The sequence below is a fragment of the Oryctolagus cuniculus genome, chromosome 10, assembly GCF_051225735.1.
Source record: "Oryctolagus cuniculus isolate XC-2025 breed Fujian yellow rabbit chromosome 10, ASM5122573v1, whole genome shotgun sequence".
Lineage (NCBI taxonomy): Eukaryota > Metazoa > Chordata > Mammalia > Lagomorpha > Leporidae > Oryctolagus > Oryctolagus cuniculus.
In genome coordinates this window covers 53,612,910-53,628,561 of record NC_142876.1, presented here as the reverse complement: position 1 = coordinate 53,628,561, position 15,652 = coordinate 53,612,910, and the positions used below count along the sequence as shown (strand labels likewise).

The following is a 15,652-nucleotide window of genomic DNA, read 5'->3' as shown; positions in this document are numbered from 1 at the left end:
ACTTCTTGTATTAAAAGGTATATAACATGTCAGCTGGAGAAAACTGGATCCACACATTCAAGTTGGGTACAACATGTGTCTTCTATTCTAAACAAATTATTGTCATTTCCAAACAACTTAGTGCCATTCAGTGGATACTAAAAAGAAAAAAGACTGATTATTAATACAAGAAATACAACAGAGTCCCCAGAGTGCTGTAAATTCTCCTTAGCAGATCTTGGTTATATTATAAAAATCTAAACATTATTTGTGAACGTTAATGCTATGAATTCTTTAGAGTCCAATACAGTTGTTTCATTCTTGACTTCTATGCCATACACATGTCAGCGACTCTTTTATTAAAGTTCTGATTTCTGCTTATTTACTCTAAGTGGGGCTCCCACTACAAATGATACTCTCATCTGTAAAGTGTCAGTGTGTTTTTACTTTGGCCAAGTTATCTGGACAAAGCACATAGAACAAGAATGATGCCCAACGAACGGAGGCACAGAAGGTCAGAAGGCGTCCAGCTAAGGAACTTCAGTCACACTGACTTGTCCACCCACGTTTCAGCTGTTCAGTTGATTTTAGCTGATATTAAACTTCCTTGTCCTGATATTTAGGGCAATGCCAAATCAACAGGACAGGCAGCTGTGCAGAAGCAGATAGCAAAGAGGTAATTTCTTTTAAATTTATTCATTTGAAAAGCAAAAAAGAGAGACAAAGACAAAGACAGAGATCTCCCATCCACTGGTTCACCCCACTCATGCCCACAACACTCAGGGATGGGCCAGGCCAAAGTGAGGAGCCAAGAGCTCAATCTGCATCTCCCACTTGAGTGTCAGAGATCCAACCATGCACACCCACCATGTGCTACCTTCTGGAAACTGCATTAACAGGAAGCTGGGACGGAGAGCAGGGCCAGGAGCTGAACCGAGGCACTCTAATATGGGACGTGGATGTCCCAAACCACAGTGTCTTAACCAATGTGCCAAACACCCCACCTCACCCCCACCAGGTGCGAGGTAATTAATTTCAGACTACACAATGTAGAAACTCCCCATTTGGTTAATTAAGTAGAAATACATTACTTACTACACAGCAATAAAAAGGAAAAACTACCAATACACTCAATATTACAGTGAGTGAAGGACATGAAAGAGCACCTGCTATATGATTCTGTTGGCATGGAATTCTAGAATAGCCAAACGGACAATGCCTATAATGACATTGTCATTGTATCAGTGTCAGGAGCTAGGTGGTGGCCTGAGAGGAATGTGGAGGGCACCGTCTGCAAAGGCAAGCCGGGCAGCCTTTGGAGGAGATAAAAATCTTCTCCATCAGGGTGGAGACCGTCTGGACAGTGGGCCACATTAGGCCTGCAAATTCAAGGGGACCAGAGGCAGGACTCAAAATTCAATAAATCTATAGCAGGATAATTCTTAAGTTGATAATTCTATATGGCCCTTCGCAGAAAAAAGGTTCTTCACCCCTGTATTTGTATCTTGATAACAGTGATGATTACACAGGTCATATCCATTTTGCCAGAAGACATCTAACTGAAGATATAAAGTGAATTTATTTTATTGTATACAAACTATGCCTCAGTAACATTAATTCCAACTTTTTAAATTATGGATTGTAGAACCATGATAATTTTCCTCCCTGCAGGAAAGTCCATGTATTGGTGCCTAGAACTCAGCTCAACTTTCCCCGAATTTCAGCCAAATCTACTTCAAGGTCAGCCCATTAATCCAGTTTTCCCTTGCTCTTAGTCAACTCCCAGCACAAATATTCTTTGGGGGACCTGGTGAATATTAAGGCCCTGTCTTGTAATTTTCTTAAAAAATGTTTTGCAACATAGTTATACCAACTAAAAATAAAAGAGAATCTACACAGAAAAATAATTCCCTCTCACATACCATCAGTCCTAGAGCTCCCCAGTTTTGTTCCTTTCCTAGCCCCAAAGCAGCAAGTGTTCATTTCTCCTCTCTCCGGAAATGATCTAAGCCTATGCAAGTATGTCTACATACATCCCAGCTTTTGTCTTCCCAAGTAGCACATAGGATATACCATATGATTGCTTGCCATTTTTCCTTCACTACATATCCTAAGTTTTTTAGTTTGAATAAATCCCCCTCATGGCCACTATTGTGGCTCAGGGGGTTTAGCTGCTGCTAGCAATAGCAGTATCCAGTACTGAAGTGCTAGTTCAAGTCCCTACTGTTCCACTTCTGATTCAACTTCCTGTTAATGCATCTGGGAAAGCAGAGAACAGCTAAAGTTCTTGAGCCTCTGCCTCTTATAGGGGAGACCAGAATGGAGTTTCAGGTTCCTGGCTTCCGCCTGGCCCAGCCCTGGCCATTGCAGCCATTTAGGCAATGAAACAGTGGACAGAAGATCCCTCTCCCTCTCTGCCATTCAGCAGTTTAAATAAAAAAAAGTCTTTTTAAAAAATCCACCTGGGGCCAGCGCCATGGCACAGGTTAATCCTCCGCCTGCGGCACCGGCATCCCATATGGAAGCCAGTTCCAGTCCTGGTGCTCCTCTTCTGATCCAGCTCTCTGCTGTGGCCTGGGAAAGCAGCAGAGGATGGCCCAAGTCCTTGGGCCCCTGCACCCACGTGGGAGACCAGGAAGAGGCTCCTGGCTCCTGGCTTCAGATCAGCGCAGCTCTGGCCATTGCAGCTATTTGGGGAGTGAACCAAAGGAAGGAAGACTTTTCTCTCTGTCTCTTCCTCTCACTGTCTGTACTCTACCTCTCAAATAAATAAAATCTTTAAAAAAAATCCACCTCATTCTTATCTAGATCTACAAGTCTTTATTGGCCCCATGTTGATGTTCATGCACCTTTTTGCATAATTATTCTTAAATCAGGACAGTTTCTTTTTTTTTCTTTTTTTTTTTTTTTGACAGGCAGAGTAGATAGAGAGACAGAGAGAAAGGTCATCCTTTGCCGTTGGTTCACCCTCCAATGGCCGCCGCGGCTGGCGCACTGCGGCCGGCACACTGCGCTGATCTGATGGCAGGAGCCAGATACTTATCCTGGTCTCCCATGGGGTGCAGGGCCCAAGCACTTGGGCCATCCTCCACTGCACTCCCTGGCCACAGCAGAGAGCTGGCCTGGAAGAGGGGCAACCGGGACAGAATCCAGCGCCCCGACCGGGACTAGAACCCGGTGTGCCGGCGCCGCAAGGGAGAGGATTAGCCTAGTGAGCCACGGCGCCGGCCACATTATTTTCTAATTGTTAAAATTTAGCATCTGCTCATTACTTCTTATAACACAAATACAGTTCAGATCCTATAGAATCAAGGTCTCCTCAACGAATATCATCACAGCTTCGCTACCACCACCCTAAGAATCTAAGAGCCTATCCTAGTGCTAATAAAACTTTTTATGATGGTGGAAACATTCTCTATTTTTACTGTCTCCAATGCAGTAGCCACACGGTACTACTGAGCACTTGAAATGCAGCTGGTTAGAATAAGGAACTCAATTTTTTATTTAAGAATAATATAGACAGTCACATGTGACATAACTATCATACTGGATACTGCAATTCTATACCAATATTCCATGTGATGTTCTTTCCAAATGTGATTTCTGAAATATTTCCAAGTTGCCATTAAGGCAACAATCATGAGACCGGACTTTTTATGACTTACACTTTTCTCCATGGAAGCCTAGCTTGTGGACAGAGAATCGTGAAAAAATGTTTGAAGTTTCTGGAGATCCTCATTTTGGGAGGAGGTAAACTAAGTGCCAAAGTATAGCATGGTCATCTTCTAAGACAGAATTTTTCCAGTTTCTTACGCATGCATTTAATGCTAATCCAGAAGCATACTGAGGAATTAAAATTGGTTTTTAGAGCTTTTCAGTCCCAAAGTATATAATTTCTTTAAGAATGTTTAACTCTATCAGGAATAGAACTGTTCCACAAAGTGGTCCCAAATTTCCCTATAACTTATGGATCAAGGGTATATTGGAGCCAATCTACTGTAGTTACAATTCAATGCAATTCAAAGCTCATTCAAGTTTCACCTATTTTGGATCAGCCTTCAGAAACTGAGCCAGAATCAAGATTCATGGAATTAGGGGTGGGCTTTGGACTTGTGGTTAAGACATCAGCATACCAATGTCCCAAATCAGAGTACCTGGGTTTAAGATCTGGCTCCACTCCAGCTCCTGGCTAATGCAGAGTCCTGGAGGCAGAGTGATGGGCCCAAGTGACTAGATTCCCCCTACCCAGTCAGAGACCTGGACTAATTCCTTTGGCTCCCATGTTTGGTTCTCCACTCAGGGTCACTGTTTATAAAGCGAATCACAAGATTGTAGTTGTGCATGTGTGTGTCTGTCTCCCTACCTCTCAAAAAAAAAATAATTCTAACAGAATTAGCATTCAAACCATTAGATGGAAGTATATCCATAGTCTGGTCAACGGTGTCTAAAACTGTCATTTGTTTCAGAAGCTATAAAGTCTAAAATAGAAAACTTCATAATTTTAGTTATCACGTGAGCAAAACATCCAAATAAGGAATAAAATGAAAGGTACAGTTGAGATTGATAGCATGCTAATTATACTAAAGTAAGCTTTAAGAAAGTTTTTAACAATATGCAAGTTAGGAAGTTTTTATTTTACAAGTAGTTTCCATTTGAAGTCTTAAAATCACCATAATCCTGGGAAAGATATCAGTGTAGTTTGTAAATCCTTCCAGGTTTTATCACATACCTTATATTGAGGGTAAACAGGAAGGATTTCTTTCTCAAGTAGGGAATATGAACCAAAAAGTTAATTTAGTGCTGTTTAATCTGGTACTTGTTTAACATGATTTTGGCCATATCCATGTGAACTTTCCTTCTTTTTCCAAGCAGTTTTAATGTTATTTATATGCTTTACTAGATGTTACTTTCTCAACGCTCACTGATCTGAAAATTAAACTTATAGTTCACACATTAGGTTTTAAAATAGAAGCACTAATGGTAAAGCAACCATCAACAAATTCTGGTGACTACCTTCAACAAAGCAGAGAAGAGCTTAGATTCTCTAAACACTCCATCAAAAAGCTGTTAGAACTGATAAACCAACTCAGTAGAGTTGCAGGTTACAAAACAAACACAGATTTTTTATATGCTAATGATGAAGTCACTGAGAGAACTCAAGAAAGAAATCCCATTCACAATAGCCACACACACACACACACACACTCAATCAATCAATCAATCAATCAAATATTTAGGAATAAATTTAACGAAAGAAGTGAAAGATCTGTACGATGAAGATTATCAAACATTGATGAAAGAAATCAACAAGGACACAAAAAAATGGAAAGATATTCCTTGCTCACGGATTAGAAGAATTGATATCATTAAAATGTCTATACTACCTGAAGCCATCTACAGTTTCAATGCAATCCCTATCAAAATACCAATGACTTTCTTTACAGAGTTAGAAAATAAATTCCTAAAATTCATATGGAATCACAAAAGACCCAGGACAGGTGATCCTGAGTAAAAGGAAAAAAAAATTAAGCTAGCGTCGTCACAATATCTGACTTCAAAGCATACTACAAAGCTACAGTAATTAAAACAGCATGACAATGGCATAACTACTGACACATAGGTCAGTGAAGCAGAACAGAGAGCCCACAAATTAATCCATATACATACAGCCAACTAATTTAACATAAGTGCTCACATCATACATTGGAGTAAAAATAACATCTTCAACACATGGTGCTGGCAAAACTGGATTTATATATGTAGATGAATGAAATTATATTCATTCCTCTCACCATATACAAAAATCAACTCAAGACGGATCAAAGATGTAAATTTAACACCCGAGACTATGAAGTTCCTGCAAGAAAATTTAGGGGAAACACTCCAAGACATTGGTGTACATGATGACTTCTTGGACAAAACAACCACAGTTTAGGCAACAAAAGCAAAACTAAACAAATCGGAATATATCAAACTCAGAAGCTTCTGCATAGCAAAGGAAATGATTCAATAGAGTGAAGAGAATGGGAAAAATATTTGCAAGCTACCTATGCAACAAAGGATTAATATCAGAATATATCAGCAACTTTAAAAACTGAACAATAAAAAAAAAACCAATCCAGTTCTGAAATGGGCAAAGAACCTCAACAGACAGTTCTTGAAAAAAGAAATGTAAACGGCCAACAAATATATGAACAAATGCTCAACATCACTGGCAAATCAAAACCACAATGAGATATCACCTGATATCATCACAGACATTCCTATGATAATGGCTAAAATCCAAAAGACAAGAGTAACAAGTGCTGGTGAAGATGTAGAGAAGGGGGAATGCTTATAAACTGTTGGTGAGAATGTACATTAGTGTAGCCATTGTGGAAAATGTATGGAGATTTCTTTATAAAAAAAAACAAAAAAAAAACAACAAAAACTAAAAATAGACTTGCCAAATGACCCAGCAATCCTACTACTGGGTACATACCCAAAAGACATGAACATGTTTTATCAAAGAAATACCTGTACCACCATGTTTACAGCAGCACTGTTCACAATGGCAAATTCACCTTGGAATCAACCAAGGTATTCATCATAAGATGAACAGAAGATCGGCCGGCGCTGCGGCTCACTAGGCTAATCCTCCGCCTAGCGGCGCCGGCACACCGGGTTCTAGTCCCGGTCGGGGCGCTGGATTCTGTCCCGGTTGCCTCTCTTCCAGGCCAGCTCTCTGCTGTGGCCAGGGAGTGCAGTGGAGGATGGCCCAGGTGCTTGGGCCCTGCACCACATGGGAGACCAGGAAAAGCACCTGGCTCCTGGCTCCTGCCATCGGATCAGCGGGGTGCGCCGGCCACAGCGCGCCGGCCGCGGCGGCCATTGGAGGGTGAATCAATGGCAAAGGAAGACCTTTCTCTCTGTCTCTCTCTCTCACTGTCCACTCTGCCTGTCAAAAAAAAAAAAAGATGAACAGAAGATGTGATATATATACACAATGGGATATTATTCAACTATAGAAAAAGAACGAAATTCTATCATTTGTATGAAAATAATGCAGCAGGAGGGCATCATGCTGAGTGGAATAAGCCCGACACACACAGACAAATCCTGCATGTTTTTTCCTTATAAATGGGAGCTGAAATCTTAAAAGGAAAAAAGATAAAAAAGCAAAAAAAAAAAAAAGAAATACCTGTGTGTATCAGTATTGATGTAAATATAGCTTTATAAATCTTTGTTTTATACCCTTGTCAAACCAATGGTTAGGAATGTTATACTGGGGCCGTTGCTGTGGCATAGTGGGTAAAGCCGCCACCTGCAGTACTGGCAACCCATATGGGCACCAATTTGAGTCCCAGCTGCTCCACTTTCAATCCAGCTCCCTGCTAATGTCACTGGAAAAACAAAGGGGAATGGTCCAAATGTTTGGGCTCCTGTACCCACATAGGAGACCCAGAAGAAGCTCCTGGCTTCTGTTTGGGACTCACCCAGCTCTGGCTGAAGTGGCCATTTGGGGAGTGAACCAGCAAAAAGAATATCTCTGTCTCTTCCCACCAACCCCCTCCCTGTAACTCTGCCTTTCAAATAAATAAACAAATCTTTAAAAAAAAAAAAGATTTACTACTACAGTTTCAATACTTTAAAATTTACTGTATATGGGTAAAATGGTTTTTATGTTAGATTATTGTTTATAGCCTTTGCCTATATTCCTGCTAAACTAGGGTCTTTTTTGCCTTTCACTTGTTAAACTTATTTGGTAAAGCATTAGGCCCTTGACTGTAATATAATTAAAAATATGCTATCTCAAAAATGAAAGGGGGGGAGGAAGAGAAAAGGGGAGGGAATGGAAGAAAGAAAACAAAAGGGGGGAGAGGGAGGAAAGTCATTATATTCTTTTTTTTTTGTTTAGAGATTAATTACTTATTTGAAAGTCAGAGTTAGAGAGAGAAGATAGGCATAGAGAGATCTTTCACCCACTATTTTACTCCCTGAATGGCCACAACAGTTAGGGCTGTGCCAGCCCAAAGCCAGGAGCCAGGAACTTTCTCCAGATCTCCCACATAGGTGCAGGAACCCAAGCACTTGACCCATTTTCCCCTGCTTTCCCAGGCACATTAGCAGATAGCTGATGGGAAGCAGAGCAGCCAGGACTTGAACTGGTGTCCATATGGGAAGCCATCTCTGCAAACAGCAACTTAACCCACTGCACCACAGCACTGGGCCCCATTATATTCTTAGAATTGTATCTACAAGGCCGGCGCCGCGGCTCACTAGGCTAATCCTCCGCCTAGCGGCGCCGGCACACCGGGTTCTAGTCCCGGTTGGGGCGCCGGATTCTGTCCCGGTTGCCCCTCTTCCAGGCCAGCTCTCTGCTGTGGCCAGGGAGTGCAGTGGAGGATGGCCCAGGTGCTTGGGCCCTGCACCCCATGGGAGACCAGGAAAAGCACCTGGCTCCTGGCTCCTGCCATCGGATCAGCGCGGTGTGCCGGCCACAGCGCGCCGGCCGCGGCGGCCATTGGAGGGTGAACCAACGGCAAAGGAAGACCTTTCTCTCTGTCTCTCTCTCTCACTGTCCACTCTGCCTGTCAAAAAATAAAAAATAAAAAAAAATAGAAAAAAAAAAAACAAAAAATAAAAAAAAAACAAAAAGAATTGTATCTACAAAGTACATTGAATCTGTTTAAAACTAACAAAACAGTTCAGATTCTTTGTTTCATCATAAATTAAGATTACAGATTCAAAAAGTCAAAATGTTTTCCATAAGTCAATTTATAGGTCCATAAGTCAATAAACTCCATAGATAAAGCATATTTAACTTCATTCAAGTTGATTTAAGAGCATTCAAATACTGCAATTCATTCAATTTTTATGTAAAAGTGATGAAATTTAGTAAGTAAGCAAATATATATGTTTTACATAGTTATTTGAAACTCAACATTCTTTCATAGTTCAAATTCTTTCAATCCCAATTCCCATTATTTTCCAACAAGGAACATTTATGAGGCACAGCTAGAAAACTAAGGTCTCTCTTCCCCAAAAGAATACCTATTTCACTTAAATTATACATTCTCATATTTCTCTATGGACAAGGCATGATGTCACTTCAGATGAGATCCTCTCCGCTCATTACTGACACTTTACCTTACCTCTAAGCAACCTGGAGCTACAGGTTACAAGCGGTTTTAAATGAAACTACTGGCCAGTAAATGCATCACTATGATTGCATTATTTACACTAAACTATGCAGTGAAGTCATAAAGGGCAGCAAGTCAAGCAATGCATGCTCCCCCTACTGGCAGCACTTTTATTAGAATGACAATCTGAGTGGAGCAGTGTAAAACAGGTCTCTCACACACACACACACACTATAGGCACATGTCCACATCCTTACAGCCAATCTTCAGGGACATTTAATATTATCATCACAAAAGAAACATTACAAACAGAAATAGAATATGCCTAGACAAAGAGCAACACTATTTCCATTGCTGTCAGGAATCATAATTTCAAAACCTTGCATCTTTTAAAAACATTTTTCTTTTTATCAAATTTGCACGGTAGTTACTGATTCAGTCTCTTGATACTTTCATAAAACAGCTAGTATCCCCAAGAAATTTTATTCAGCTTCATAGAATACAAAGGAACAACTCCCAGATTTATTAGATTTCTCTAAAATTCAGCATCCTTGAAATTTTACATAAATCTACCACCAAAAATCCTTGCCATTTTCTTACATTAGGCCACGCCCCTTCTAACTTCAAGAAGGTTCAAGACATGCAGAATCTTGTAAAACTTGCACGACATGGTCAGCCATAAGGCCAGTGGCACTGTCTCACCTCTAAGTAGTCCCTCAAATCTATAGCAGAAACAGCATCTTCCTCATCATCATCAGTCACCTGGTCCTGGGAGCAGTAGTGAGTGCTGTAGGCAGAATGCTCTTCTATTGCTTCCATCCAAGCCTGAAACAGTCCCAGGAGTTAAGGAAATATGAAAACCATTTTTTTTAATTAGAATTATAGGTTCTCAACACTGCTAAACAGTTGCTATATAATAATGGATTCATATACACCATTTTACTAACCTGTAATCATATAAGCACAAGAAATTCAACCCATTTTAAGATACCAAACTGCCCTAATGAAATTTACTGTGGCTTATACAAATCTCTGGTTTCTCAAAAAAGATATGTTTAGCCAAAAAAAAAAAAATACCTCTCTTAATTCTTCCTTATTTTCTTACAGCATTACTCAAGGTCAAATCTTTCCATTTAATGAATACTGGCAAAGTCATACATTGAACTGCTTTGCAGGACCAAAATTAACCACTTTGGAAAACAGATTATTTAATCCCTTCTAAGATTTACAAAAACAAAAACAAAATACAAGACAGAATGATGAATACTGCTTTGATTTGAAGGGACATGAATTCTCCGTTAAATAGCTGTATCATGAATTTCCGTGAACTGAATCCCAATTTTCTTGTTTGGTGCTGTTGTCCAATTGAGAGTGAAGGGAAGCTGAGACTATACTGTAGTAAGTATTAAAACAGTTGGATACAGTCCAGGTCCTGTCACTAACAAGCTCCATAGCCTTGGGAGATCATTTCAACCATAGTTTCCCATTTCCTCACCTATCAATTAAAGGGTAGACTAAATAATCCCTTAGCTTTTCTTCCAAAACCAATAGGGGTCTCTAACATTCAGAGGATTGAAACAAAAAATTACAAATTATATGTTGATAAAGAACTAATCCATAAGCCAAATTTGCAAAGTTTCCTATAATTGCTCTCATTAAAAAGAACAATCAACAAGATCTTAGGTGTTAACATTGAACCTATGTCATGTTGTCTATGTCTTTACATGTTAAGTTTTATGACAGATAAACGAATCCAGGAGCTTACCTGTCTTGACTGCTGAAGGCTATTCTTAGGAACCCGGAAGCTGTGAATGGTGTCATCAAAGCACTTAATAAAGAAGAGGCAGCTATCGGTAGATTTTACCTTGGATACAAAGTCAGTAAGATAATATTCACTCACATAAAAGAGGACTCTCAAATTATATACAAAGGCTAAAGTACTAACATGACTAATAATATCCAATTGAACAAAAGTTAAAATAGTGATTGATGAAAACCAGAAAAAAAAAGTTGATATAATGGGAGTATGAAATGCACTATGACCTACCTGTGTCAAATCTCGATTTCCCATTCCTAGTGACTCAAAGTTCATTAGGTATAGCATATATTTTAATCCATACTATTCATTTTGATAATTTTTGCCTTTTGGTTAGATTTGTTTGTGTGTGTGTGTTCTACTTCATGAATCAGGTAATTCTGGATTGCATCCTCAATATTATGAATATTAAGTTCTGGAAAGTCTGTCATTTTCCTGTTTGATGTCATTTGTTTTCTTTTAGAAAGCTGTTTTGTTTTATGGTTATAACTCATTAGGTACATAATTTTGGCTTTACCCTATTAAGTATAACTTAATATATACTGAGACTGTAAAATCCTTTCTATGCCAAGCTCCATGTTTCTATTCATACCACTCCCCTACACATTGTGTTTAAGATGAATATGAACAATATTTGAGCTGACTGTGGAAGAATGAGTAGTAAGAGAAGAAATGGAAGAAGGAAAAACCAAAAACAATTTTTCAGGGTTGGTGTTGTGGCACAGTGAGTTAAGCCACTGACTGTAATACAAGCATCCCACATACAAGCCCTGGTTAGAGTCGTGGCTGCTCCACTTTCAATGTAGGTTAAAGTGAGACAGGAAGACAGAATCTTTCATCTGCTGGTTCATTCTCTTAAATGCCCACAACCGCTGTGGTTAGGCTAGACCAAAGCAAGCAGCCTGGAACTCCATCTAGATCTCCCGGGCACATTAGCAGGAAGCTGGATCAGAAGTGGGGATGAGATAGATTCCCAGGCACTCCAATAGGGGATGTGGGCATTCCAAGCAAGAGCTTAATTCATCGCACAATACCTACCCCTGTATTTATATTATTAATAAAGCAAAGCTGGGGGTGATTCACAATCACTAAGGAGAATGAAAAATCCCCCATTGGAAAGATACAGACAAGAAGTTCTGATAGCCTTTGTACTGACATTTCTAACCCATGAGCCATACATAACAGATAAGATTCAAAGCTGCTCGCACAAACACAATCTATCTAAACTGAGACCAGAGCTGCTCTAAGCCAGACAGTTTACAATCCAAACCAAGAAAACAGCTATCTAAAACAAAACAAATAATGGGAAAATGACACTCTCCAGAACTTAATATTCATAATATTGAGGATACAATCCAAAATTACCTGATTCATGAAGTAGAACACACACACAAGCAAATCTAACCAAAAGGCAAAAATTATCAAAATGAATAATATGGATTAAAATATATGCTACCTGCAAGAGAAACAGGAAATAAATACAAAGTCACAGATAGACTGAAAGTAAATGGAGACACTGAACAAACAGCATAAAAAGGCCAGAATTATTATATTAATATCAGACAAAATTGATTTCAAAACAAAATATAAGAAATAAAGAGGGCCACTACATAGTGATAAAAAGGTCAAATAATCAGGAAGATAACAACATAAAAATATATGCGATCAATAAAAGAACAATTCTACAAGTATAATCAGAAGTTATAACATCTCTTCCTCAGCACTTGATAAAATTGGCCAAAAGCCAGAAAAGAAATAGAAGCTATGAACTACATTATTAACAACCACAACAAAATCAGTATTTGTAGAAAACTACACCCAGTAATAGAAAAATACACCTTATTTTTCAAGTGCATTGTCTAGGGATAATACATAAGTAGAGCCATCAGACAAATCTCAATACTCAGCAAAAGGAAAAGCACATAAGAATACGTTCAATGACAAAAATGGAATATTATAAATCGAAAATAAGGTAACCAGGAAATTCCTAGTTATACAACAGATGTCAGTATTATTTGATTCAAAGGAAAAAAAAATCCTGTATAAATTAAAAAATATTTTGAAGTGAATGATAATGAAAATAAAACATAAAATTAGTAAGATGAAATAAAAACACCTAGAAGGTGGGAAAGTGAGCTTTAAATGTCTGTATTGGTCAAGACAATAAGTCTCAACTAAGAATATAAACTCAAGTAGCTAGTGTTATGGTGCATGGGGTTAAGCTGCCAACTGATACCTGCATCCCATGTGAGTGCAGATTCAAATCCCGGCTGCTCTTTTTCAGATCCAGCTCCCTGTTAATGTTCCCAGGAAAGTAGTAGAAGAAGTACTTGGGACCCTGCACGCACATTGGAGACCTGGAAGAAGCTCCAGGCATCAGCCTGGCCCAGCTCTGGTCTTTGAGGCCATTTGGGGAGTGAACCAGCAGGTAGAAGACCTCTGTGTCTCTCCCTCTCTTTTTCTGTAATTTTACCTTTGAAATAAATAAATCTTTTTAAAAATTTGACAAACTAGAAAAAATGAACAAACTTCTTAAAAAGCAAAATTATTCCAAAAACTCCCACAAAAAATAATAAATTTGAACAATTCTATAGTAACTGAAGAGATTAAATTTGTAATTATAGGCCGGCGCCGCGGCTCACTAGGCTAATCCTCCACCTTGCGGCGCCGGCACACGGGGTTCTAGTCCCGGTCGGGGCGCCGGATTCTGTCCCGGTTGCCCCTCTTCCAGGCCAGCTCTCTGCTGTGGCCAGGGAGTGCAGTGGAGGATGGCCCAAGTGCTTGGGCCCTGCACCCCATGGGAGACCAGGATAAGTACCTGGCTCCTGCCATCGGATCAGCACGGTGCGCCGGCCGCGGCGGCCATTGGAGGGTGAACCAACAGCAAAAGGAAGACCTGTCTCTCTGTCTCTCTCTCTCACTGTCCACTCTGCTTGTCAAAAAATAAAATTAAATTAAATAAAAAATTGGTAATTATAACTCTTTTGACAAAAAAAAAAAAATCTTCCTGACTTTTGTTGTGTTGCTGGTGAATTAATTAAAGCATTATAGGAAGAAACAAGCCTAAGCCTACACAAACTCTTCTAAAAAACTGAGGAGGAATGAACACTAGGCTAGCTTTACTCTGATCTGAAAGCCAGACAAAACATCCCAAGAAACTAAACCAATATCCATCATGAACACAGATATAAAATTCCTTAATGTTAATTAGCAAAATATATATTAAAAGGGTAACATCAAGACCAAGTGAGATTTGGGTAATATTAGTTTATTGCCACCCTAAAGCCTATCAACCTAATTCACTATATTGGTAGAATAAATGAGAAATATCACATGGTCATTTCTATAATATGAGAAAAGCACTTGACAAAATTCAATAGTTTTTCATAATGAAAGCACTTAGTAAACTAGGAAATGAATAGAATTTCAACCAGACTAAGGGCATCTATAAAAATCTATAGCTAATAATTCAATTGTGAATGCCTGAATGTGTTGTATTTAACATAAGAAACAAACTGAGGATGTCAACTCAAAGAGATTATATTTACAACTCTTTTGTAGGTCCTATCCAGTACAATAAAGCAAGGATAAGAAAGAAAATGCCTTGAGCCAGTGCTGTGGCCTAGTGGGTAAAGCCACTGCCTCGCAGAGCCAGCATCCCATATGGGTGCCAGTTCAAGTCCCAGCTGCTCCTCTTCCAATCCAGCTCCCTGCTAATGTACCTGGGAAAACAGCAGAAAATGGTCTAAGTCCTTGGGCCCCTGTACCCGTGTGGGAGACCCGGAAGAAACTCCTAGCTCCTGGCTTCAGATTGGCTCAGCCCTGGCCGTTGGGGCCATTTGCAGAGCAAACCAGTGGATGGAAGCTCTCTCTAACTATTCCTTTCAAATGAATACATCTTAAAACACACACACACACACACAGAGAGAGAAAGAAAAGGCCTAAAGATGGGAACTAAATGTAACAACCCTTATTTGCAGACATGATTATGTACGTAAGAAATCCTGAGGCCTGCAAATAATTAATGAGTTTAGGAAGATTGTAGGGCATTATGCAAATACTAAATAATACTCATGGAAACTTCCAAAAGTTCATGGAAAATGGAATCAAAAGGTAAGTTTATTTTAGTGCCAAAAATTTGAAATATATGCATAATTACCTCATAGTACCCATTTTCCATTAATTTCTGAAGGCCCTTCATATGTTCTCCAATCACAGTGGAGTTAATTAGAAAACAGGGGGTAGGGACAGGCATTGTGACAGAGTGGGTTAAGCCATTGCTTGGGACAACTGTATCCTATACAGAAGAGCCTGGGTTCAAGCACCAGCTCTGCTTCCAATGCAATATTGTTGCTAATGTTCAACTCGGGAGGCAGCAGATGATTGCTTAAATGGTTGAGTCCCTGCCACATACATGGGAGACCCAGATTGAGTTTCCATGTTCTGAGCTTCAGCCTGGGAAAACGGGATCTTTGCCATGAAGAATAAAGCTGGACCTTATTCTATACCATATGTGAAAATTAATTCAAAATGGATCAAGGGCCTAATTGTAACAGCTAACACTGTAAAGTTCTTAGATGAAAACAGAGAAAAACATTCTATGACATTGGATTGGGAAATAATTTCTTGGCTAGGACAACAAAACTACCGGTGACAAATGAACAAAACAGGTAAATTTGACTACCTCAAAATTAAAAACCATACATCAAAGAACACTACCAACAGAGTGAAAGGC

The 15,652-nt window shown here is 39.4% G+C and overlaps 1 protein-coding gene across 23 annotated transcripts in view; it reads right to left on the bottom strand.

The window, feature by feature from the left end:
* OSBPL1A (oxysterol binding protein like 1A) overlaps positions 1–15,652 on the bottom strand; it is a 230,497-nt gene that overhangs the window by 159,789 nt on the left and 55,056 nt on the right. For 12 of the 23 annotated variants that reach the window (XR_016214100.1, XR_016214102.1, XM_070050375.2 and 9 more), the window contains 2 exons: positions 10,867–10,965; positions 9,804–9,926 (listed from right to left, as the gene is read on the bottom strand). Coding sequence is in view for 14 of the 23 variants with exons in the window: in XM_070050375.2 (XP_069906476.2) it covers positions 9,804–9,926; positions 10,867–10,965 (222 nt within the window). In the remaining 9 variants the exon portion in view is untranslated. Of the gene's footprint in view, positions 1–6,781; positions 6,917–9,803; positions 9,927–10,866; positions 10,966–11,148; positions 13,391–15,652 lie in introns of those variants that run through there. The other 11 variants (XR_016214098.1, XR_016214099.1, XR_016214101.1 and 8 more) reach the window with 4 other exon arrangements.